The sequence below is a fragment of the Saccopteryx leptura genome, chromosome 1 (assembly GCF_036850995.1).
Source record: "Saccopteryx leptura isolate mSacLep1 chromosome 1, mSacLep1_pri_phased_curated, whole genome shotgun sequence".
Taxonomy (NCBI): Eukaryota; Metazoa; Chordata; class Mammalia; order Chiroptera; family Emballonuridae; genus Saccopteryx; species Saccopteryx leptura.
This window is the reverse complement of record NC_089503.1, coordinates 257,858,734-257,883,462: the sequence shown is the minus strand read 5'-3', so window position 1 is coordinate 257,883,462 and position 24,729 is coordinate 257,858,734. Positions and strand designations below refer to the sequence as shown.

General features: G+C 46.0%; 1 protein-coding gene and 1 pseudogene across 3 annotated transcripts in view; one reads left to right on the top strand and one right to left on the bottom strand.

The window, feature by feature from the left end:
* Nucleotides 1–3,206: 3,206 nt before the first annotated feature.
* Nucleotides 3,207–24,729, bottom strand: part of CYP4F22 (cytochrome P450 family 4 subfamily F member 22) — a 43,759-nt gene continuing 22,236 nt past the window's right edge. For 2 of the 3 annotated variants that reach the window (XM_066348398.1, XM_066348407.1), the window contains 10 exons: nucleotides 19,816–19,869; nucleotides 19,576–19,703; nucleotides 18,764–18,885; nucleotides 13,112–13,379; nucleotides 10,160–10,226; nucleotides 9,922–10,051; nucleotides 7,582–7,715; nucleotides 6,729–6,793; nucleotides 6,009–6,091; nucleotides 3,207–5,652 (listed from right to left, as the gene is read on the bottom strand). In XM_066348398.1, the coding sequence (XP_066204495.1) occupies nucleotides 5,475–5,652; nucleotides 6,009–6,091; nucleotides 6,729–6,793; nucleotides 7,582–7,715; nucleotides 9,922–10,051; nucleotides 10,160–10,226; nucleotides 13,112–13,379; nucleotides 18,764–18,885; nucleotides 19,576–19,703; nucleotides 19,816–19,869 (1,229 nt within the window). In that variant the 3' untranslated portion in view covers nucleotides 3,207–5,474. The remainder of the gene's footprint in view (nucleotides 5,653–6,008; nucleotides 6,092–6,728; nucleotides 6,794–7,581; nucleotides 7,716–9,921; nucleotides 10,052–10,159; nucleotides 10,227–13,111; nucleotides 13,380–18,763; nucleotides 18,886–19,575; nucleotides 19,704–19,815; nucleotides 19,870–24,729) is intronic. The other variant, XM_066348387.1, reaches the window with a different exon arrangement.
* LOC136393046 (histone H2A.Z-like) lies at nucleotides 15,857–16,257 on the top strand (annotated as a pseudogene).

The window sequence follows — 24,729 nt, the reverse complement described above, 5'->3', positions numbered from 1 at the left end:
AACTTATAAAATTCACTTTGGGTTTGCTGTGGCCTGTCTCCTGGGATGTAACAAGATGGCCAACTGATACCCCCCAGGCATGTAGGAAAATGGCTCTAGGGATCAGCTGCTTCCTATAAACAATCATAGTAGTGCTTGCCAGAGCAGCATTCTGCCCCCGCAGGACTTGGCTTCCGAAGTCCACACCACAGACTTGTTTCAAGGCTGCAGTTTAATCTCTCAGCCATTTTCCTACACTAAACTTCCTGGCAGTTAGTTACAATATCTAACTGGAATAGATTATATTTCTCAACATGTTTGGAGTCCTCAAAAAATGGTTATGTGTGGGAGCATTTGAGATCTTACTCCTTGGCATATGTTGTCAGTTTGGCTCAAATAAACTCTTATTTTTAAAAATTCTCTTTAAAAAGTGGTTTTGTATGCATAAATGTTTGTATATGTATTGGGAAGTGTTCATATATGCAATTTTTAAAAACTGGAAAAAAATAAACCACACTGCTGGGCTGGGAGTGGGGAGCAAAAATGGAAGAATTTCCCTTTAAAAGTTTTACACTTGCGACTTTTTTTACATCAAGCCCATGCAATATTTGGAGAGAGGAGATAGATGAATTAAGTGCTTATAACAACACTACCTTGACACACAGTCAGCAGCAAGCATGTGTTTGCAATTATTTCTTATTTTATGACAGAATGAAGACATAGAAACCAGCCTTAGGTCTTAGGTCCCTCTGGTACACACATGAACATTACTAGCTGTCAACAACCCCCATCCCTTGGCCCTTAGCAAGGGCTTCCAGGAGGAAAGCAACCACTGGGCTTGGGGTCCGATGGCCCAGAGTCAAAGACCAGCTTTGCCACTCTCCAGCTGTGTGACCTTAGGCAAGTGTTTTGCCCTCTCTGACCCTTACATTTCTAGCCTGACCAGGCAGTGGCGCAGTGGATAGAGCATTAGCCTGGGACAGAGGACCCAGGTTCGAAACCCAAGGTTGCCAGCTTGAGCACAGGCTCATCCGGCTTGAGCATGTACTCACCACCTTGAGTGTGGGGTCACTGGCTTGAAGCCCAAGGTCACTGGCTTGAGCCCAAAATCACTGGCTTGAGTCCAAGGTTTCTCACTGGCTTGAGAAGGGGTCACTTGCTCTGCGGGAGCCCCTCGGTCAAAGCACATATCAATGAACAACTAAGGTGTTGCAACAAAGAATTGATGCTTCTCATCTTTCTCCCTTCCTGTCTGTCTGTCCCTATCTGTCTCTCTCTCTCTCTCTCTCTCTCTCTCTGTCTCTCTCACAAAAAGGGGGGAGGCATAATAACAGGCCCGTGCGGATTGAGTGTTGGGCATAATAGCATAGTGTGTCTTAGTTTGGGTTCCCTGAAAGTAGACTGTGATACAAGGATTGTAGTGCAAATACTTTATTCTGAGGCAAAAATTCAGCTGCAAGTTGTGTCTTTGGGAAGTGATACCAGAATATGCCAGTAAGGCAGTGGGAAAGTGAGACAAGGAAGAGGAGTCAGCAGGGAAAAAGTGCTTTAGAAAGGAAGTTCCCACTGTGGGTGCCTGGGGCTCACTCCCTTAGGGGACCTCTGGGAGAGAGCGGAGAAATGTGCACCCAACTGTCATTAGTCAGGGCTGCTTGCAAACACATTATTTCTCCTGCCTGCTGCAAGGCAGGGAGTCTAGACAGGGACTCCTGGTTTGAGCAGGAGCACAGCCTGATGTGGACAGTTACAGTCGTTTAGTGAGTGGGGTTCTTTCATTCTCTCTTCTCAACACACCCATCCACACACAGTCATACATATATATACACACACACGCGCAAACACACACACACACACACACTCATACACACTAAATGGAGATCCGACTCCTTAGAGTCTGTCATCCCCGAACTTTTCCAGTAGAGGGAGCCTTCAACACGCTCAGGAGAGGAAGGAGGCCCAATAGCTGTCTGTGACAGTAGCAGATGTCACACGCAGGTGCAGCCGTGTCCTGGGTCCCATGGACCCCACACCTCCCCTCCTCCCTCATTCATCCACAAAGACCCTTAGCAGAAAGGCAATGTGCATTACAAGCATGATGATCCTGTAAAATGCACAGAACTGAGGTACAGAGAAGGGCAGTCATGTTCCAAGGCCACCACTAGGAAGAAGTAGAGCGTGGGTTTGAACCCATATATGTTGCCACCCAAGGTCAAATTATTTTTGCTGGTGAATTATGGGGTTGCACAGACGTGGGAAGGAGAAGGAATTGAGGAAGCTGATGTAATGTTTGGGAAGTGATGAGCACTTGGAGACTTTCTGTCTGGACAGGGATATGGGAGAGGCGGTGTCAGCAAGAGCAGGTGGCTCCTGCAGGGCCTGGGACCGTATGTTTTCCATGCAGTCTAGGAGTAGCCTCGGACAGGGCATTCAGGCCAAGGATCCCAGCACATGCCACCCAGGGGCGCCCCAGGATCAATAGCCCAGCTTTGACTCTTTTCCATGCCCCCTAACCCATGCCTTCCCTTCTTGATGGTCTTCCAAGCAAAGAGAATCTAGGGACCCAGAGTAGGACCAGGAGGCCTAAAAGATTAGGTAGAAAGGGACTCAGGGTCCTCTCTCTGAGGTCCCAAGGATATCATTGTTGGGCCTCAGGTAAATCAGTCCACTCTGGGGGACCCAATCTCCAACTCAGTTAAATGAGATAATAGCAATATCACATAATAACAGTAACTCTGAGAATTAAATGAGAATATTAAATACGAAGGACAGGCTCTGGCCGGTTGGCTCAGTGGTAGAGCGTCGGCCTGGTGTGCAGGAGTCCCGGGTTCGATTCCTGGCTAGGGCACACAGGAGAGGAGCCCATCTGCTTCTCCACATCTCCCCCTCTCCTTCCTCTCTGTCTCTCTCTTCCCCTCCTACAGCCAAGGCTCCATTGGAGCAAAGTTGGCCCAGGTGCTGAGCATGGCCTCTGCCTCAGGTGCTAGAATGGCCTGGTTGCAACAGAACAACGCCCCAGATGGGCAGAGCATCGCCCCCTGGTGGGCATGCTGGGTGGATCCCGGTCGGGCGCATGCGGGAGTCTGGCTGACTGCCTCCCCGTTTCCAACTTCAGAAAAAAGAAAAAAAAAGAAAGAAAAAAATAAAGAAATAGGAAGGACACACAGAAAGAGCTAAATCAATTTTAAATCTCATTATTGTTATATTAACTTTGGAGACCCTGAGGGCTTGATCTTTAAACCCCTCCTTTGTGAACACACACACACACACACACACAAACACAGACACACACACATCTGCGGTATCTCACCTAGTCTTTGGGACTTTAAACACCATCTAAATGCTGAGGCTTCCCAAATGTATATCCTAGCCCAGAACTCTCTCAAATTTGAGACCCATCTATCTTAACTGCCAACTCGATGCTCCAAGTCCTCCTGACCCAAAATGACATGCTAATCTCACCCCCTAAAAAACAACTTACTTCATTCAGCATTCCCCCTCTTGACTGATGGCACTTCCATTTTTCCAGGTGCTGAAACCTGGGGCCCTGACCTTCTCATGAACTCCACATTCCATCCATTGAAAACCTTCATAAAACAATCATTTCTCATCAGAATCCAATTGCCCCTCTTAACCTGTACAGACCCCAGTTTGGTTGAAGCCACTGTCATCTCTTACCTGGACTAATGTGGTCACCCCCACCTCACTTTTCTAGTCCTTATTCTTGCTTTCCACAGTCTCTATTCAACAAAGCAGCCAAATACTGTATGACAAATCTTGTCCCTCCTCTGCTCAGAACCTCCATTGCTCCCTAGTATTCTCACAACAAAATCAGTGGTTTCTAAGGCCTTTTGTAAATTTCCTTATTTGTTTGTTTAATAATCATTTGTTATCTGACCCCTTTTCTAGATTGTCAATTATGCAAGAGCTCAAAACTGCCTGGCCCACAGCAGATGTTCAATTTGATGAATAATACAGTATAATTATTGTAGACATTGTCATTGCCCTACCTTCTATATTACCACATCAGGGACTACTCCACCATCTAGTTCCTGCAGCCAGATTTGGGACTTACCCTAACATCCTCCCTCACCTCAGTCCCCACCCTTCCTGTCCCACCTACACCTCAGCCTCCCTCTTCCCTGGGTTTCCAGCCTCCAATACCCCCTTCCAAGACACCTCCCTGCCAGCCCAGATCTGATCATGACGTGTCCTGTTTCTGCTCACACACACCCTTTAGCTCCCTATTGCCCTCAGCATAAGGCTTGAACTGTGACATGGCCCATAGTTTCTGCCCACACTTCCTCTATTCTGTGCCACTCCCTAGATCCAGCCACCCTGACCCCTTATGGGCTCCTGGAGCACACCATGCTCCCTCTCATCTCAGGATATTTGCAGATGCTGTTCCTTCTGCCTGGACTGCTCTTCTTTCCCTTGTCACCACTTAAATTCTACTCCCACTTCAGCATCAGAGCAGCTCTCCCTGAGCCTCCCCCACCAACTGTTATGCTCACCAGCACAGAGGACCTCTCCCGTAGAGCCTTTGTCAGAGGTTTAAGTAAATGTTTATATGTACAATTATTTGCTCAACATTCATTCCCTATGTCCTCTTGAGGGCAGGAATCAGACCAGCTGTGCTGACCCAGGGCCAGCAGACAATTAATATGCAGTCTGTTGATTAAATAAATGAAAACACAAACTGATCCCCAAAGTCTGAGTTTATATCAGAGGACAAATGGCTTTCCAGCCTCCTAGCTCACAGCTTCCCTCAGCCATCTCCCAACTGTCCAGGGCCCCTCATTTCCTTGCTGGGCTCCAGGTGTCAGGATCTGGTCAGGCTAGATGGTGGTGGATGTCTGTATCCCTTGCTTTTATTCTACAAAAACCAGAACACTGAGAAGGGCCTTGGAATAAGGGAGGAAGGAAGGCGCTTGAGAGGGAGGGTCTGAGTTTACAAAACAACAAAAGCAAATAGCTGGGACATGGGATGTAGCCTGATGCCTGAAAGGTTCGTCCATCTGAGCTGGGGGCCTCAGGAAGGTGATGTCCAGGTTCAAGTCTCTGACCTCGGGCTCCAGATCTCAGGTTCTCCATTTAGAAGTCAGCAAGAATCTGTGTGGAGCCAGGCTTGAATCCAGATCTCGTCTTAAAGTCTTAGAAGGCTCGGCGGGTGGGGCTTGAAGACCCGGATCCGCGGGGTGCTGGGGGCGGGATTTAGGCCATAGGGGTGTGGCCTAGTCTGGTCCTCAAACAAGACCGCAGAAATGAGCACTCAGGGGGTGGGTCCTGGACCTCTAGGGGCGGGGCTGGCCTTGAGAGGCGTGGCCTGCACTAAGGACAGCTCAATGAAGGACCTTGACCCTCCAGGAGCAGAGGCTGGACTTCAAGGGGCGTGGCCTTTGCCCACAAAGTTTTGTGCACGGGGCTTGGTCCCTCGGGGAGAGGCCTCGGCTTCGGAGCCGGGCTTGGGCACAGGCTCCGCAAGGGTGCACCTGTGCTCAGACCCGCGGAGGTAGCGGCTCCACGTTGAGCCAGATGCCATTCTCCGTGCGCAGAATGAGCTCCGGCTTCCGTCGCACCTTGCGCGTTCGGTCCACACTTAAGCGGAAGCGCAGCAGTGTCAGCGCCACGGCCACGCGCATCTCTGCCATGGCGAAGCTCTGTCCGATGCAGTTCCTAGAGGAATGACGACTGTGTGAGCCGGGTCCCTGGAACTGGATAAATGACCTCCCGCTCTGAGCCTCAGCTTCCTCATTTACAAAACAAGTCAGTGCATCATAGAGCCTTTGGGAGCCTATGAGCCCAGAACTCAGGGCATGGCACACAGTAGGTGCACTTAATTCCCAGGGGTGCTATCGCAGATCTGATTTGGGGGCTTACAAATGCATTGAGGACACAAAAAGGGTGCCAGGTTGGTCGAAAGGACACCTGAGTGGGATGCAGTCTCTGTTCCTGATAGGCACATCCCTGACTTTACACCAGCCTCGGTTTTCCTCCTACACTTGGCTTGGACTGGGGGAAATAAAAGTTACCTGGGTCCCGCGGAGAAGGGCACGAATGCCAGTGGCGAGCGCTGCTGTGGGTTGTCCGGGTCAAAGCGATAAGGGTTGTATACCTAAGCAGGAGCAGCTTGGGTGAGTCTAGGCACTGGCCTACCCATATCAACTTGGCCCTCTCATATTCTGGGGAGAGCCCAGTTAGACAGAGAAAACCACACTATAATCCAGCCACACCACCTCCTTTTGCTGTTAAGGCATGCCTGATTTATTCCCACCCCCAGGGCCTTTGCACTTGTTGATAATGCTGCCTGGAACATGTTTCTCTATGCTCTTCATAATTTCAGGACTCAGCTCAAACATCTTTCTCCATAAGACCTTTCCTTACCATGTGAGCTACAGTACTCTCCTATTCCCCACCCACTCCATTTTTTATTTCCTTTATACATTTACTAATACCCAAAATCATCTTATTTTTGCTCTTCTTCCTTTGCAATTCACCACAAGCTCCATGTGAGTAAAGAGGACATTCTGTGTCCTCAGTGCCCAGCACAGTACCTGGCACACAGTAAGTGCTCAATAAATATTTGTGGACCCAGAGAATTCACAGAGAGTGGGTGAATAAGTGGTCAGGACGGTACTCAAGTCCTGCATCCAGCCCTGCTGTCTGGCTCCCTGGGAAGCAGGGCAGGGGACGCCCTTCTGTCCCAGGACTGCATCTTTTGAAAAGGAAGCTGAGGGAGAGGAGGAGCTCACCTTGGAGTCAGGCCACACTGTGGGGTTGTAGTGGGTTCCGTAGATGCTGACCAGGCAGATGATTCCTGTGGGGAGGGGTGGGGTTAGTGAGGCCGAGAGGAGTCAGGACCTCTTCTGGAGACCTACCCCCTCCCTAGAGCCAGGGTCTTCCATGACCTATCTGCCACCTTTCCTGCCCATCCTTCCCTGAAAGATTCTGCTGCATGCCTCCTTAAGAAGTCCACATCAACTTTCTGGCTGCTCTGCTGGCCACATAGGATCTTACATATCTGGCATTTCTCCTCCTCTGCTCAAACACCTCCCATGCTGCCCTGAGGATCAAGTTCAAGGGCCTTAGTCTGATATTGAAGGCCTTTGGTTCTCTCTCTTTTACTTCCAATCTCCAAGGCTAACCTACCACATTTACTCTTCCAAGCAGCCCTCCCTGCACTCTCCCCCAAAGAGTGCCATTGCTCCTTCCTTTGGGCTGCTCCCTCCCTTTATCTCATCCCAGACCCCGTGTGGATGGGAATGTCTGTGCCCTGCTGTGTTCCTCAGCAGGTCCTGAGGACAAGGCCTCTCTAGATCCCCAGCATCTCTCAGGGCAGGGCTCAGCCTCCAGGACATATCTGGCAACTGAATGAAACCAATCTTCCTATGCCTGTACCTACACAGGAACCACCCCACCACACCCACTGCTTCCTTTCGACCTGGACTCACCCTCCTCTAACCCCCACTGACTCTCCACCATCACCCCAGAAGCACCAGCCACACAGAGAGCCGCCCCATCTGTAGGGATGGTGCACCTGGGGCAAGCATGATCAAGCCCTCATGAGCAACAGAGCAGTCAGGCAGCAGGGAGCACAGTCGGCACCTTTGGGGATGATGCGCCCATCTGGGAGCTTGATGTCTTCTGTGCAGCGGCGGGAGACCAGGGTCACGGGTGGGAACTGGCGTAGGCTCTCCTTGATGCACATAGTGGTGAAGGGCAGCTGGGTCAGGTCATCCCTGGGGAGCATGCAATAGGGGCGACTCGAGGCCATGCCACACATACACACTCAGGAGTGACTGCACAGGAAACCAGTCCAGGATCTCAGCCTGGCCCCAACTTCTAGCATTGGCAGCTGTGCCCTGCACACACCACTTATCCTCAGTATCTGACTCCCAGCACACCAGAGCAGCATGAGCAGTCTTCGGGGAGCCCGGCATTAACCAGTTAACTGATAAATTATGTGGAAATTGGGGGCCCTGGAGGAGGTACCAGGAAAGTAAGGGGGCTCAGGCAGCAGTAATTTCCCAGCTTGTATGGCTCAATTTCAATATTATAAAACCCATACATTCTCTCCTTTTACTATTTATTCTTAGATTTTATTTATTCATTTTAGAGAGAGGAGACAGAGAGAGAGAAGGGAGGGAGGAGCAGAAAGCATCAACTCCCATATGTGCCTTGACCAGGGAAGCCTGGGGTTTTGAACCGGCGACCTCAGTGTTCCAGGTCGATGCTTTTACCCACTGCACCACTGCAGGTCAGGCTCCTTTTACTATTATTTACTTAATTTTTCTTTCCTTTGGACTTCAGAGCCTAAAATTGGATTAAGTATAACTTGATTCATGATCTAGCCATTTTCTTTACACTAACATATTCTCTTTCAAAGAAACTTTATGTTGTTACTTTAAAAGTCAAATGTCATGCCTGACATGAAAGTGTCATAAACATAAGTACCACTGGGAAATCCTGAAGAGAGTTTTTAAGTTCTGGCTGGACACCATCCCTTGCCCAGTTCTCAGCCCTGGGGCATCCTCTCCCTTTGTTAAAAAGGCTGTAAACAAGGTGTTGAAGACCCAATTGAGAGTTCCTTCTTGAGTTCATAATCTGAAAGGTTGACATTGAACTACTCTCTCACTGTTCAATGCTATTTAATGCTGTGTTTTATTTGCATTATCCAGAAGTAGCTCTACACTACACACATGAGAAGTCAACTGGATTATTGTTCCCGATTCTTCACTTTCTCTTGTGTTGGAATTATATACCTGTACCCTGTGATTCTACAGTGCCTTCCACTTGGATGAGTGGAGTGTATGTCCCACCCCATTTGTGTTGGGCTTGGCCACGTGATTTGCTATTGGTAATAGACTGTTATGATGCAAGCAGAGGTTTTAAGTCATGTGGCTCTTATAGTGATGGAAGGAGACTTGATTTGGGTGGTGAACACACAATACAATATTCAGATGATGTGTTATAGAATTGTACCCCTGAAACCTATATAATTTTATTAACCAATGTCATCCTGATAAATTTTGTTTAAAGTTACATGGCTCTGTGCGCTCTGGAATCTACCTTGAGACAAAGACTCCCAGGGCAGTTGACCATTAAAGGAGAATGAAGAGATCTGAGAGACAGACTTCAACCCAAACCTTGGTATGCAAGTAACCCATCCAACTCAGCATTGCCCAACAGTAACAAGAATAATATGCAGACAAGAACAAGAAATAAAATAAATACTTGCTGTAATCCCTGAGTTTAGAGCTAATTGTTTGCAGCCATTGCTAACTAAGACACTCCTAAGAACTCCTGCATTATGAGGTAGGCAGATGCATTATTGTCATCCCGTTTTACAGTTAAAGAAATTGAAATTCAGTCCTAACCAGGTGGTAGCACAGTGGATAGAGCATCAACCTGGGATTCTGAGGACCCAGGTTTGAAACCCTAAAGTCACTGGCTTGAGCGCAGGCTCACCAGCTTGAGTTTGGGATTGCCGGTTTGAGTGTGGAATCATAGACATGATCCCATGGTCTCTGGACTGAGCCCAAAGGTCACTGGCTTGAAGCCCAAGGTTGCTGGCTTGAGCACAAGGTCGCTGGCCTGAGCAAGGGTCACTGTCTCAGCTGTAGCCCCCCCCCCATCAAGGCACGTATGAGAAAGCAATCAATGGAAAACTAAGGAGCCGCAACTATGAGGTGATGCTTCTCATCTCCCTTCCTGCCTGTCCCTCTCTCTGTCTCTCTCTTGCTTGCTAAAGGAAGGAAGGGAGAGAGGGAGGGAGAGAGGAAGGGAGAGAGGGAAGGAGGAAGAAAGAAAAAAGAAAAGAAAGAAATTGAAATTCAAGAATCTTGAGTGACTTGTTGAAGGTCAGAAAGTCAATAAGTGGTAGAGTGGAGAGATTCACACCTGAGACTCAATCTGCCCCCACAATCCCTATGAGCCCAAACTGACCACTCCAGCTCCTCCAGCTCCCGGGCTTTCATGACTTCCTGGATCTCTTCCCGGCACTTCTCCTGGTACTCTGGGTACTTGGCCAAGTTAAACAGCACCCACGAGAGCCCGCTGGATGTTGTGTCATGACCTGCAGGCAGATGAGAAGCTTGAATTGAGACTTCCTGGAGATAGCAGAGGTGCTATTTTCAGACAGTGGGCACCCCCATTCTAACCCAGCCTTGCCACACATCTTCACCCTCAAACATGAAGGTGTCCGCCTCTGCTCGGATGTCCTCGTCAGTCAGTTCCTTCCCATCTTCATCCTGGAAGAGGCAGCAGACAATGCTCAGCCACTTCATCCCACCCTCCCACATTAGGGGCTCCTCCAAAGTCAAAGATATCCTCTCTCGCCTGACCAGGCGGTGGCACAGTGGATAAAGCGTTGGACTGGGATGTGGAGGACCCAGGTTAGAGACCCTGAGGTCGCCAGCTTGAGCGCGGGCTCATCTGGTTTGAGCAAAAGCTCACCAGCTTGGACCCAAGGTCGCTGGCTCGAGCAAGGGGTTACTCGGTCTGCTGTAGCCCCACAGTCAAGGCACATATGAGAAAGCAATCAATGAACAACTAAGGTGTCGCAACGAAAAACTGATGATTGATGCTTCTCATCTCTCTTTGTTCCTGTTTGTCTGTCCCTATCTATCCCTCTCTCTGATCCTCTCTCTGTCTCTGTTAAAAAAAAAAAAAAAATCCTATCTTTCTCTTAAGTCAAGCTGCAGAGGAAAGAATTCCAGGAAGGTGTGGGTATGTAACTTGTGTAAGAAAGGTGGAAAGAGGGAAGGAGAGTCAAAGGTGAAAAGAAGAAAGGTGTTCATGTTTCTTTTTGCTTCCTTTTTTTTAAAATTTTATTTTATTTAGTGAGAGGAGGGAAGGCAGAGACCGACTCCCGCATGCACCCGGACAGGAATTCATCAGGCAAGCCCACGAGAGGGTGATGCTTTGTGCATCTGAGTGTCGCTCCATTGCTCAGCAACCGAGCTCTTCTTCTCTCTCTCTCTTTCTCTCTTTTTTTTAATAAAGAGAGATTTTATTTTATTTACTTATTTATTTATTTTTTGTGACAGAGACAGAGAGAGGGACAGATAGGGACAGACAGACAGGAAGGGAGAGAGATGAGAAGCATCAGTTCTTTGTTGCAGCTCTTTAGTTGTTCATTGATTGCTTTCTCATATGTGCCTTGACGGGGGGGGGGGGAGCTACAGCAGAGCAAATGACCCCTTGCTCAAGCCAGCGATCTTGGGCTCAAGTTAGTGAGCCTTGCTCAACCCAGATGAGCCCATGCTCAAGCCGGCGACCTTGGGGTTTCAAACCTAGGTCCTCCGCATCCCAGTCCAACGCTGTATCCACTGTGCCACTGCCTGGTCAGACCCGAGTTCTTCTCAGCACCTGAAGGTGGAGGCCAAGGAGCCATCCACAGCGCCTGGGGCCAAGTTGCTTCAATAGAGCCATGGCTGCAGGAGGGGAAGAGAGAGAGAGAGAGAGAGAGAGAAGTGGGAGGTGGAAAAGCAGGTGCTTGCTTCTCCTGTGTGCCCTGACTGGGACTCGAACCCAGGACATTCACACTCCAAGCCAATGCTCTACCACTGAGCAAACCGGCCAGGGCCAAGTTCATGTTTCTTTTTTTGTTTGTTTTTTGTATTTTTCTGAAGTTGGAAACAGGGAGGCAGTCAGACAGACTCCTGCATGCACCTGACCGGGATCCACTGGCGTGCCCACCAGGGGGCGATGCTCTGCCCATCTGGGGTGTCACTCTGCCGCAACCAGAGCCATTCTAGCGCCTGAGGCAGAGGCCATGGAACCATCCTCAGCGCCCAGGCCAACTTTGCTCCAATGGAGCCTTGGCTGCAGGAGGGGAAGAGAGAGACAGAGAGGAAGGAGAGGGGGAGGGGTAGAGAAGCAGATAAGCGCTTCTCCTGTGTGCCCTAGCTGGGAATCGAACCTGGGACTCCTGCACACCAGGCCAACACTCTACCACTGAGCCAACCAGCCAGAGCTTCTTTTTTTTTTTTTTTTTTTTTTTTTTACAGAGACAGAGAGAGAGTCAGAAAGAGGGATAGATAGGGACACACAGACAGGAAGAGAGAGAGATGAGAAGCATCAATTATTAGTTTTTTGTTTTGACACCTTAGTTGTTCATTGATTGCTTTCTCATATGTGCCTTGACCATGGGGCTACAGCAGACCAAGTAACCCCTTGCTCAAGCCAGCGACCTTGGGTCCAAGCTGCTGAGCTTTGCTCAAACCAGATGAGCCTGCGCTCAAGCTGGTGACCTCAGGGCCTCGAACCTGGGTCCTCTGCATCCCAGTCCGACACTCTATCCACTGCTCCACCGCCTGGTTGGGCAAGTTCATGTTTCTTGAGTAGCAACTAGTACCAACAATCTTGTGGTCAGGTCATGTAATTATCATGTCATTAATGAGGAAACTGAGGCTCAGAGGTAAGAGTCAGATGACTAAAGTCAAGCATTCATGAAACATCAGTCAGAAATGGAGTCTAGGACTGTCTGAATCGAGAACCCAGGTGCTGTTCAGAAATGATACAGAAGCACTGCAAATGGTGACCACCTATCTCTGCACGTGTCACATGTCTTTGAAGTCATGTGTTTCACCTTTGTAGGTGTTGTGGGCTGAATTATGTCTCTCCTCCTCCACCCCCATTTCCAGAACTTCTATGTTAGAGTCCTAACCCCCAGGACACCTCAGAATATAAGCATATTTGGAGATAGGGCCTTTGCAGAAGTAATTAAATTGCAGTGGGGCCATGAGAATGGGCCCTAATCCAATATTACAGGAGTCCTTATAATAAAAGATTATGACACAGACATGCATAGAGGGAAGACAATGTGAACATACAGAAGACAGCCATAACCACAGGACAAGGAGAGAGGCGTCAGAAGAAACCAATCCTGCCGACACCTTGATCTCAGACTTCTCACTTCCAGAACTGAGAAGATGGATTTCTATTGTTTAAGCCACCTAGTGGGGGCACTTTGTTACAGAGGCCCTAGCAAATAAATATAGTAAGTCTTGCATGTTTTGCATCTGCTTGTATCCGATGTCTAGGTGAGTTGGATGTTTATTATTGTAGGCAATTCATGCAACTCATGAGGAGGCCATCGGGGTCAGGCCCACCCTCCAGGGCCCAGCCTCACCCTGGCCAGGAGCAGCACATCGATGAAGTCCAAGGTCTTGCCCTGCTTGGACTTAAGCCAGGCCTCAGCCCCCTGCTGGCGTAGCACCCGCCGCCGCTCCTGGATGACCTCAGTGGTGAAGCGGTGCACAGTGTCACAGGCCTGACGGAAACGCCGCCCATCTGCTGTGCAGTAGTAGATGAAGTCGATGTAGTGGTGCAGGCGATACTGGCGTCGGACCACCAGTGCACTCAGCTCGATGATGGCCGAGATGTAATCGCTCATCTTCCTGACAGGAAGAAGAAAGGCCATAAGAATAGGCCCATTCCCTGAGACAAGCTTTCTCTCCCAGTGGGCAAGTGGCAAAGAGAGGCCTTGGATTAATGATATTTTCCTATTTTCTTGTACTTTGGCTGCTTTACCATCTGGGACCTCGCTGACTGGAGAGACACTCCCTTCCCAGGACTAGCCTATTTTATTTTATTTTATTTTTTTATTCAGTGAGAGAAGTGGAGGCAGGGAGACAGACTCCTGCATGCACCCTGGCCAGGATCCACCTGGAAAGCCCACTAGGGGACAGTGCTCTGCCCATCTGGGACATTTGCTCCATTTGCTTAGCAACCAAGCTCTTCTTAGCACCTGAGGCAGAGGCCATGGAGCCATCCTCAGTGCCCAAGGCCAACTCACTCCAATCAAGCCATGGCTGCAGGAGTGGCGGGGGTGGGGGTGGAGAGAGGTGAGAGGCAGAGGGGTGGAGAAGCAGATGGGCATTTTTTTGTGACCTGATCAGGAATTAAACCCGTGACATCCACATGCTGGACTGACTCTCTACCATGGAACAAACAGGCCAGGGCCTAGCCTATTCTTAGAGACTCACCAGGAGCATGCCTTTCTTTTGCAAGCCAACCAACCCATAGCCCCTACTCCAAACTTTAGTGGGCTGAGCCCCTATCCTTTTGCTTAATCACCCCAGGACCAGGTACTGGACAACTAGGAGCACCCCTATTCCCCAGAGCCTGCTGAAATTATCCAAACTAGCCAATCCTAAGCCTACATACCCTGCTTTTCCCATTTTTAACTAGAAGCCCCCCAAAAAAGAAAAGTCTTTTTCTATGATTTCTCCTGGTGCTTCCCCATGTGGCCCTGTCTGCTGTGGCATTCCCCTCCTCTTGGGAACTGTGAGTAATGAACTATCTTTTAAATTTTTTTTTATTTATTTCTTCTTCTTATTATTATTATTATTATTTTTACAGAGACAGAGAGAGTCAGAGAGAGGGATAGACAGGGACAGACAGACAGGAATGGAGAGATGAGAAGCATCAATCATTAGTTTTTCGTTGCGCCTTGTGACACCTTAGTTGTTCATTGACTGCCTTCTCATATGTGCCTTGACTGCAGGCCTTCAGCAGACCGAGTAACCCCTTGCTCGAGCCAGCGACCTTGGGTCCAAGCTGATGAGCTTTAGCTCAAACCAGATGAGCCAGTGCAATGAGCTATCTTTTCAGTGACAATCATCATTTTATCTGTTGGCCTTACCATATCTGAATAAAGCCAAAATCTGGGTGCATTTTATTTATTTTTTTTAAATTTTTTAAATGTCTTCTGGTAGATCTTTTTTTTTCTTTTTAGATTTTACTTATTCATTTTTTAGAGAGATGAGACAAAGAGACAGAGAGAGAGATAGAGAGAAGGAGGAAGGAGTAGAAAGCATCAACTCCCATATGTGCCTTGACCAGGCAAGCCTAGGGTTTTGAACCAGTGACCTCAGTGTTCCAGGTCAACACTTTTACCCACTGTGCCACCACAGGTCAGGCCTGGGTGCATTTTAAAACAGGCACAAACAGGGATGAGGACCTTCAAATTGAAGTAGTATCACTAAAACTAAATTGCCACAGAGTGGGAGAAAATATTTTCAAATCATGTATCTGATGAGGAACTTGTATCTAAACTGTTTAAAGAACTCTTAAAACTCAATAATAAAAAAGACATATACCCCAATTTTAAAGTGGGAAAAGGATATGAATAGACATTTCTCCAGAGAAAATATAAAAATGGCCAACAAGCACATGAAAAGATGATCAACATCATTAGCCATTAGGGAAGTGCAAATCAATATTACAATGAGATACCTCTTCATTCTGATGAGGATGGCTAGAATCAAAAAGGCAGATACTCACCAGTATTGGTGAGGGTGTGGAGAGTTACAACCCTCACTTACTACTGGTGGGATCTTAAAATAGTGCAACTGCTTTAGGGAAAAGCTTCACAGTTCCTCAAAAAATTAAACATTATCTTATAACCCAGCAATTCCGCTTCTAGGTATATACCCAAGAAAATTAAAAAACATATATACATTCAAAGACTTGTGCACAAATGTTTATAGAAGTATTATTCACAATAGCCAAAAACTGGAAACAACCCAAATGTCCATCAACAGATAACTGAATAAACAAAATGTGGTAATTATGCAGAAATGGAATGTTAGCAATTTAAAAATGAATTATTGATATATACTACAACATGCATAAATCTGAAGCAGACACAAAACATAATTCCACCTATGAAATTTTCTTAGTAGACTATAGATACAAAAGAAAGAACAGTGATTGCCTAGAGCTGGAGGAGAAGTGGGGACTGGGGGTCTGAGTGCCTAAATGTACAGGGGCAGTTTGAATCACAGTGTGATGGCATATGCAGTGGGATCTCACTGAGTGTCTGACTAGTCCTTTCTCTGCCTTGCTTATTTAAGCTTCAGCAGAATATGAAATGGCTGGCAGTAAGGCTGGGAAGGACTCTGGAAAGGCCAAGAGAACGGTGGTTTCCTGCTTACAGAGAGCAGCTCACTGTTTTTGGTGGGCCATATTCATTGATATCTGAGAAATATCCAAGAAATCTAGGATGACCAGTCAAGGATGTGTGGGCACAACTGGTGCTGTGTACAGCACAGTCATCCTGGAGTACCTCACTGCAGAGGTACTTGAATTAGCAGGAAATGCATAAAAAGACTCAAAGGTAAAGCATAATTAGCCCCCTCATTTGCAACTTGCTATTCATGAAGATGAATAATTGGACTCTCTCATCAAGGATACAAGTGCTGCGGTGGTGGTGTAATTCCACACACCCACAGATCTCTGACTGGGAAAAAATGACAGCAGAAGACTGTCTAAAGGATGCTTGGATTTCTTATTATCTGAGGACTCTAAATACTCTAACAGCTGTTTAGTGTTGGTGATTCAGTGGACTGTATCTCTATGAAAACACAATTATGCCTTTTTAAATTCTATTTGAGCAGGTTGGAAGTTTAGCTTTCCAACCAACCAGATTTTTTCATGTGAGTCTTAACTATATTTAAGTGTTACTGTGGTTTCAAAGAAGCTATTGATTCTGATGTAGTGGGTTTATATTGAGTTGACTGTTGTTTTTCAAAAAGTACTTTTTATATCTTAATTGTGATGTAAAAGTTACCGTAATAAACATTTGACTTTACGCAAACATTATTTCCACCTTTGTAGATAAGCTCAATAGAGGTCATATCCCCCAAAATTAAATAAAATGTACAGGGTTTATTTTTGGTAAAAATATTCTAAAATTGATTGTGGTGGTTGGAAAACCATAATCATTGGTTTGAATACTTTCAATGGGTGAATTGAACACTATGTGAATTACATCTTAGTAAAGCTGTTATTAAAACAATAACAACAGCTAAATCTCTGGGGCACACTTTCCGGGAGCTGTCCTTGGTCCTGAAGTGTGCTTCCTTCCATACACTTACCACAGTCTGCCTTTTTTTGTTTGTTTATCTAACCATGGTTACTACCTTTCTTCCCACCAACATAAAAGTTCCAGAAGAGTAAGACTTTCTACATTTTATTGACCGTTGTATTCACAATGCCTAGTCTAGGACAAGAACATAGTAAGCACTCAGTAAATATTTCTTGGATTAATTAATTAGTTTATTAATTGCTCAGGCCATCTCCAGCTTATCCAACTGAAACATACCCCTACAATGTCCAAAGTAACAAAGCCAGAAGCTAGTTATTGAGGGTCTACTATGTGCTACAAACTTGACATTCATTATGTCCCTTAGTCCTTATATTCCCACTTAGATTCTAAGTTCCAAAGAACTGGGATTTCAGCTGTTTCCCTACCATATTCCCAGTAGCTAGCATACTGAGAATAACACTGTGAATATCTGATGAATGAACAAATGAAGAAACCAAGGCAATGGTTATTTTACTAATTCATTCAACAAATGCTCACTGGGCATCTACTGTGTGCCAGGGCAGTGCTATATCATGTTATCCTTAAAGCATTTCTCAATCAGGTAAAGTGGGGGATACTTTACAACAGGGGTCAGGAACCTATGGCTCACGAGCCAGATGTGGCTCTTTTGATGGCTGCATCTGGCTCACAGACAAATCTTTAATTAAAAAATAATAACGTTAAAATATACAACATTCTCATGTATTACAATCCATTCATTTCCTACCGCTCATGTTCATGGTTGCAGGTGGCTGGAGCCAATCACAGCTGTCCTCCAGGACAACACCAAATTTTTATTGGATAATGTGTAATGTACACGGATCGTTGTATGGCTCTCACGGAATTACATTTTAAAATATGTGGTGTTCAGCCTGACCAGGCGGTGACGCAGTGGATAGAGCGTTGGACTGGGATGCGGAGGACTCAGGTTTGAGACCCCGAGGTCGCCAGAGTGAACGCAGGCTCATCTGGCTTGAGCAAAAACAAAGCTCACCATCTTGGACCCAAAGTCACTGGCTTGAGTAAGGGGTTACTCATTCTGCTGAAGGCCCATGGTCAAGGCACATATGAGAAAGCAATCAATGAACAACTAAGATGCCACAACGAAAAACTGATGATTGATGCTTCTCATCTCTCTCTGTTCCTGTCTGTCTGTCCCTATCTATCCCTCTCTCTGACTCTCCCTGTTCCTGTAAAAAAAATAAAATAAAAATAAAATATGTGGCGTTCATGGCTCTCTCAGCCAAAAAGATTCCCGACCTCTGCTTTACAAAGATCACATATTCTTCATAAAGGAATGAGGAAAATAAGCATTTACTGAGCACCTACTACAGGGGTCCCCAAACTTTTTACACAGGGGGCCAGTTCACTGTCCCTCAGACCGTTGGAGGGCTGGACTATAAAAAGGACTATGAACAAATCCCTATGAACACTGCACATATCTTATTTTAAAGTTTAAAAACAAAATGGGAACAAATACAATATTTAAAATAAAGAACAAGTAAATTTACATAAACAAACTGACCAGTATTTCAATGGGAACTATGCTCCTCTCACTGACCACCAATGAAAGAGGTGCCCCTTCCGGAGGAAGAGCGGGGCGGGGGCTGGATAAATGGCCTCAGGGGGCCGCATGCAGCCCGCGGGCCATAGTTTGGGGACCCCTGACCTACTATATGAAAAGCCATCGACTCATTTAAGTCTCATATCATGACTATGGGGAAGGAGCTGGCATTCCATTTGGGGGAAGGAAAAGGAAACAGGCTCAGAGAGGAGATGTCAGTTTCCTGGAGCCACAGAATCTGTCTGGCAGAGCACCAGAAGCCCAAAGATGCCAATACCACTTTTCTCTTCCCACTACCTTGCCTCTAAAGCAGTTAGTTCTGTCTTCCCCAGGTAGACCACACTCACTCTTGGCAGTTGCTATTGTAGCTGAAGACACATTTCTGAAGACTGTCCAGGGTCATGAGGCTGACATGCTCAAACATATCAAGGGAGACCATTGAACCCTCCGCCAAACGCCGCCATTTGGCCTGGAAGAGAGAGACAGCAAATAGGAGCAGAAGCTAGATTCAAAGCCTGGCTGACAGTGACCTAGCTGTCTGTTCACTGCAAGCCCAATATAGATAAAGAAATTGAGGCATCGTGACATCACATGGCTCATCCATTGTAGTACTCCAGCCCGCTGGGAACTACCAGTGTCACGTGGAAAAAACCCTTCTCAAGACACAAACTTATGTTAAGAGGAAGAGGGGGAGACCTGCCAAGGGAGGCAAAACAGAGACCTTCTGAGTCTCCTTCTCCCCTAGCTTTTGTTGTCAGAAGCAGAACAGAGGTAACAGGTTTACAAGGGAGGGAGATCAGGTGACAAGGGGAAGAATGACTAATGACCATTTGCTGACATGGAGAAAGGGCTAAGGTGGTCAGAACATTCTTTTCTTTTGCTAATTAACAAGCACAAAGGAAGGGGAAATCTAGGACCTCTAGGCTAACTTTCTGAAGCCCATTCCCTCGTATTCCTTTGTGTCTGCACAAAGGTCACCCACTCACATTTTCTTGGTGTTTGCATCCAAGAGACATTCACCGAGGGCTTTTAACTAAAGTTCCCCAATCCAAGTCATAGAGGGTTCAAGGTTAAGTGGGTGATTCCCTACAACCCATGAATTGGACCTGGATCAGTCTCACTTCCAGGATATCCTCTTCCCATAAAACTTGGGACTCACATGCATGATGTTGGTGCACTGGTTGAAAATCTTCATATAAGGCTTCAGGATGTCAAAGTGGAAGGCAGGTGTCAGCAGGCGGCGGTGCTTGCTCCACTTCTCACCTTTGCTGAGCAGCAGCCCATCTCCTGGGCCCAGAAGATTGAGGTTAGGAGTCTCTCCTATTACCCTGAAACACTCCAAGAAACTTCATGCCCCCCCTCTTCCCTAAAGCTCCTGTCTACCCAGTCCCACACTCACCTAGCCAAGGTTTCAAGAAGCCATAGAAAAGGTCATCCTTAGGAGCAATGGTAGCTGTGGAGATAGATGAGGCCATGATGATTCAAAACATAATTCTGACCCTTGACCTCCATTTCTGACCTCCTTGGGGCTCCTCTCTGGGCTCCCACCTCCCACTTCATCCCTCCAATTCATTCTAACACCTACTCCAGAAAGATCCTTATAACATGCTGACCTGAACATGAAGCTCCCTTGCTCAAACACCTCCCATGGCTCCCTATCGCCCTGGTAAAAAAAGTTCAAGCTCAGGTTAGTATCAAAATCCTTGTCCCATCTTGCCCCTGTGTGCCTCTCCCACCTCATCCTTCAACATGTACTAAATAACCCCACATGCTGTCTCTCACTTCCAAACCTTTGCTTAGGCTGTGCACCCCATCCGGAATGGTCTTGTACTTAATTCATCCCCACTCTTCTGCCAGTTCAGGCCTTCTGATACCTTCTATGCTCCCAGCCTCCAGCCTGCCCTCTCCAGCCTGCCCTCTCCAGCCTATCCTGAGCCCTGATCCCATGGATCTTATCTGACTCTAGATCTGACCATGTCCCTTCCTGCACCAGTTGCTCAGCCCATCTTCAAAGTCCTGAATGACCTACCCCAGTCCAGACCTCTCTCAAAACATCTCTATCCCCACCCCACCCCAACACACAGTCAATGTTCTAACACAGGTGTGGCCAACAGTTTTTGCCCCCGGGCCAGATTAGAAAGAAAACTTTTTTCACAGGCCAGACGAAATATTAAAATTTAAAAATGTTAAATACAAAAACAATTTAAGTAAACAAAATTTTTTATGTAATTTGTTTATGAATAAAGATGAGTGAAAAGTTTTAATATACAATATTATTTTAATAAAAATATAATTACATACTGTATAAATATCCAAACTGTATCACAATCAATCAAAACAATATTTAATTAATAGAATGAGCTTGAAGGGGTTATATTGCAAATAAAACAATTATTTTGTTTTACAAACAGCCTGAACACATTTTCAGTTATCAACTGCAGCTATTGTCTATGCTACAATGCCACTTGATTCAGCACACTTGACTAGAAAAATAACAAATTGTTTGACCTTGGGTGCGCACTGGCAAACTCCACCTAAAAGAATGTGGGTTTCACATCGCCACTGAACGTCAAACAGTTCATATCGAGTACAGATGAGTACAAAAGTTATAAATCTTTATAATGAATTTTTTTTAAAAATAAAGAAGTATCATGAATCCATTCAACCAATTATTGGAAGTTAACTCTAGATTAGTCACACGCGGAATTCTTTGCTGTGTATCACTATCTTCTTAAATATCTCAATTTGCAATAATCAAAGACGCTTCCACTTCTGAGTACCTGAGATTTTAAAGTAGCGGAGAATATTAAAAATTTAATCGCGGGCCGCATAAACTCATTACGCGGGCTGGATCCGGCCCATGGGGCGTATATTGGCCATGCCTGGTCTAACATCACAAAACTTTTTTCAGCTCCCTGTCTTCTCTCTTTGTTCTGAATCTTTCCACCAGATGACCTCTTTGCCTCAAACACTCTTTTCTCATCCTTCTAGTCTCTGCTAGCATGCCACATGCTCCCCCACCAAACACTCTGGACATGTCCATCCAGTTACAAGCCCCTTGAGGGGAGGGACCATATTGATTACTGATATGTTGGTGCTAAATAAATTTTTATTGTATGAATGAATGAACCAATCAAAGAATGAATGAATAAAAAGGTAAATGAATTAATGAATAGATTAATGGATGAATTGGTAAGTGACTGAGTGATTGAATTCCCTTTCTATGTGTAAACAGATTTGGGACAGAATGGGTAGGGGCCCAGGAAGGAAATACCTGAAACTCAAGTGATGTCATTTTTACCTGAGCTGTGACTCAGCAGCCTATACTCCCCAGAATTGGCCAATCGTGCACACAGTCATCTGTTCACTCATTCTCCCACTTAACACACACCTCTTTTGCTATCTTTCTGTGCCCAACCTGGGCTGTGATGCTGGTGACCCAGAGATGGCTCAGCTCCAAGCCCTGCCTGGAGGATCTGGGGTGGGGTGGAAAAAGGAAGCAGAGGTATTCCATGCAATTATCAAGAAGGTAGGAAGTGTGCCAGGAGAGAAGGGAGGCACAGAGAAAAGGTTTCTGGAAGTCAAGGCAAGCTTCCTGGAAGAGGAAATATTGGAGAGTAAAGTGAGAGTATAGTCGTTCTTCTTTTCCCTGGACTCTGGACACCAGACCAGGACCCCCAGAAGTCTTTCTGGCTCACAGACCTTTCTAATGGTTGTCCTTCTCAAATACCTCCCATGGCTCCCTATCACCCCAGGATAAAACACAAGCTTATTTATTTTGCACAAGGGTACTGTGAGTCCAGCTCCTGTCTCATTGTTTACTTCTCCATACATGTTATTTTCACTCCAGACAACCCAAGACACCTGAACCGCCCTGGCACTTTCACACAGCTGCATCTTTGCACTGATAGAATCCTCCACTTGAAATTACTTCTCTGGGAAACTCCTATGCATCCTTCAAAGCCTGGCTTCACTAATGGCTCCTCCAGAAAGCCTCCTCCAAACCCTCTCCCCTGTTTGAACCCTTGCTTCCCTCTCCTTCAGTCGCTCATCCACTCCAACCCTAATCACTCAATGCCAGGAGAGTTTGTGTCCAGGCTACCTCTTCCATAAATTTATTTTCCCTCTAGAAAAAGGGGATGATAAAGTCTACCTCAGAGATCAAATTTAAAAAGCTCCTACATGATTCCAAATAGGAAGCTTTGTATCCCTCTGGTTGATAGCTTGGCTTCTGGGCTGGCCAAGTCTGGGTTCAAATCCCAGCCCTACCACTAACCCAGGGGTCAGGAACCTTTTTGGCTGAGAGAGCCATGAACACCACATATTTTAAAATGTAATTCCGTGAGAGCCATACAACGACCCGTGTATGTTACATATTATCCAATAAAAATTTGGTGTTGTCCCAGAGGACAGTTGTGATTGGCTACAGCCACCCGCAACCATGAACATAAGCGGTAGGAAATGAGTGGATTGTCATACATGGGAATGTTTTATATTTTTAATGTTATTATTTTGTTTATTAAAGATTTGTCTGCGAGCCAAATGCAGCCATCAAAAGAGTCACATCTGGCTCACGAGCCATAGGTTCCCGACCCCTGCTCTAACCCATCATGTAAAGTTGGACATGTTACTATTGTGCCCATCCATGTCTTCATCTGCCAAAGGGAAAATAGAACAATCCTTCCAGCTTTATGGTACTTCTACAAAAATTCTTTTTTTAAAGATTTTATTTATTCATTTTTAGAAATGAGGGAGAGAGAGAGAGAGAAAGATAATGGGGGGAGAGCAGGAAGCATCAACTCTCATATGTGCCTTGACCAGGCAAGCCCAGGGTTTCAAACCAGCGACTTTGGTATTCTAGGTCAATTCTTTATCCTCTGCCACCACAGGTCAGGCAAAAAAATTCAATGAGTTGATATGTCTCTGGCACACAGTAGGTGCTCATTAAATATATGTGCATGTAAACGAATAACTAACCAACTGTTGGCTATTTTTATTACTTTGATTATAATTATCGGTTATGAGTGTCAAGAACTTGTGAAAAAGCCCCTATCAGTGAAAAATGAATGTATAGCTGCCATGGAGACAGTTTGGAGGTTCCTTAAATGCTAAAAATAAAATTATGACATGACTCCACAATATTTTTGGTAGATACTCCTAGGTATCTATGCAAGAGAAATAAAAATATATGTCCACACCAAAACTTGTGCACATGTGTTCTTACCAGCATTATTTATAACAACTGAAAGGTAGAAACAACCCAAACGTTTATCAACAGATGAATGAATACACAAATTGTGGTATATCCATACAATAGACTATTACTCAGCCTTGAAAAAAAGAACAAAATCCTGATAATTGCTACAACGTGGATGAACCTCAAAAACATTATGCTGACTGAAGAATTCAGTTGCAAAACACCACGTATTGTGTAATTCCTTTCCTATGATATATCCAGAATAGGGAAGTCCATAGAGACAGAAAATAGATTAATATTTACTAGGAGACGAGGAGAGGAGGAATGGCAAGTGATTATTTAATGGGTACAGGAGATTTTATGAGGTCATGAAAAAATTCTGAACCTAGAGAGAACTGATGGTTGCACAACATTGTGACCACACTCTAAAGTTGTACATTTTAAAATAGTTAATTATATGTTGTGTGAGTTTCATCTCAATAAAAAAGAAATGTATAAAACCAAGCTGTAATTATATGTCTGTATATCATGTTTTGTCCTCTATAAAGCATTTTCACTTAGTTTCTTCCATTAATCCTCTCTATCTTACATGCCCATTAGAGCAAAAACAAGACAAAATTCAGGGGCTCCAAAAAGACTCATGCCTTCCTCAGGGCTCACCAGCTGTGCTCAGAGCATCTTCTAAGTGCCAGGCCCATACTGGGGGCTCTACTTCCTGGTATACTTGGAATCTCAAACCATGCTAGATGATACTCAGAAAACTGACGCTCTAAGGAGGAGAGGGGAAGAGGTGGGTTAGAAGGAGAAAAGGAAGAGTCAGGGAGAGAAAGGGGAAAAAAGTATATTAAAAAGGCAGAAGAGCCTAGGTCCTGGCTGGTTGGCTCAGCAGTAGAGCATCAGCCTGGTGTGTAGAAGCCCTGGATTCAATTCCTGGTCAGGGCACACAGAAGAAGTGACCATCCGCTTCTCCACCCCTCCTCTCTCTCTCTCTCTCTCTCTCTCTCTCTCTTTCTCCTTTTCTCTTTCTCTCTTCCCCTCCTGAAGCCATGGCTTGATGGTTTGAGAAAACTTGGCCCTGGTACTGAGGATGGCTCCATGGCCTCACCTCAGGCTCTG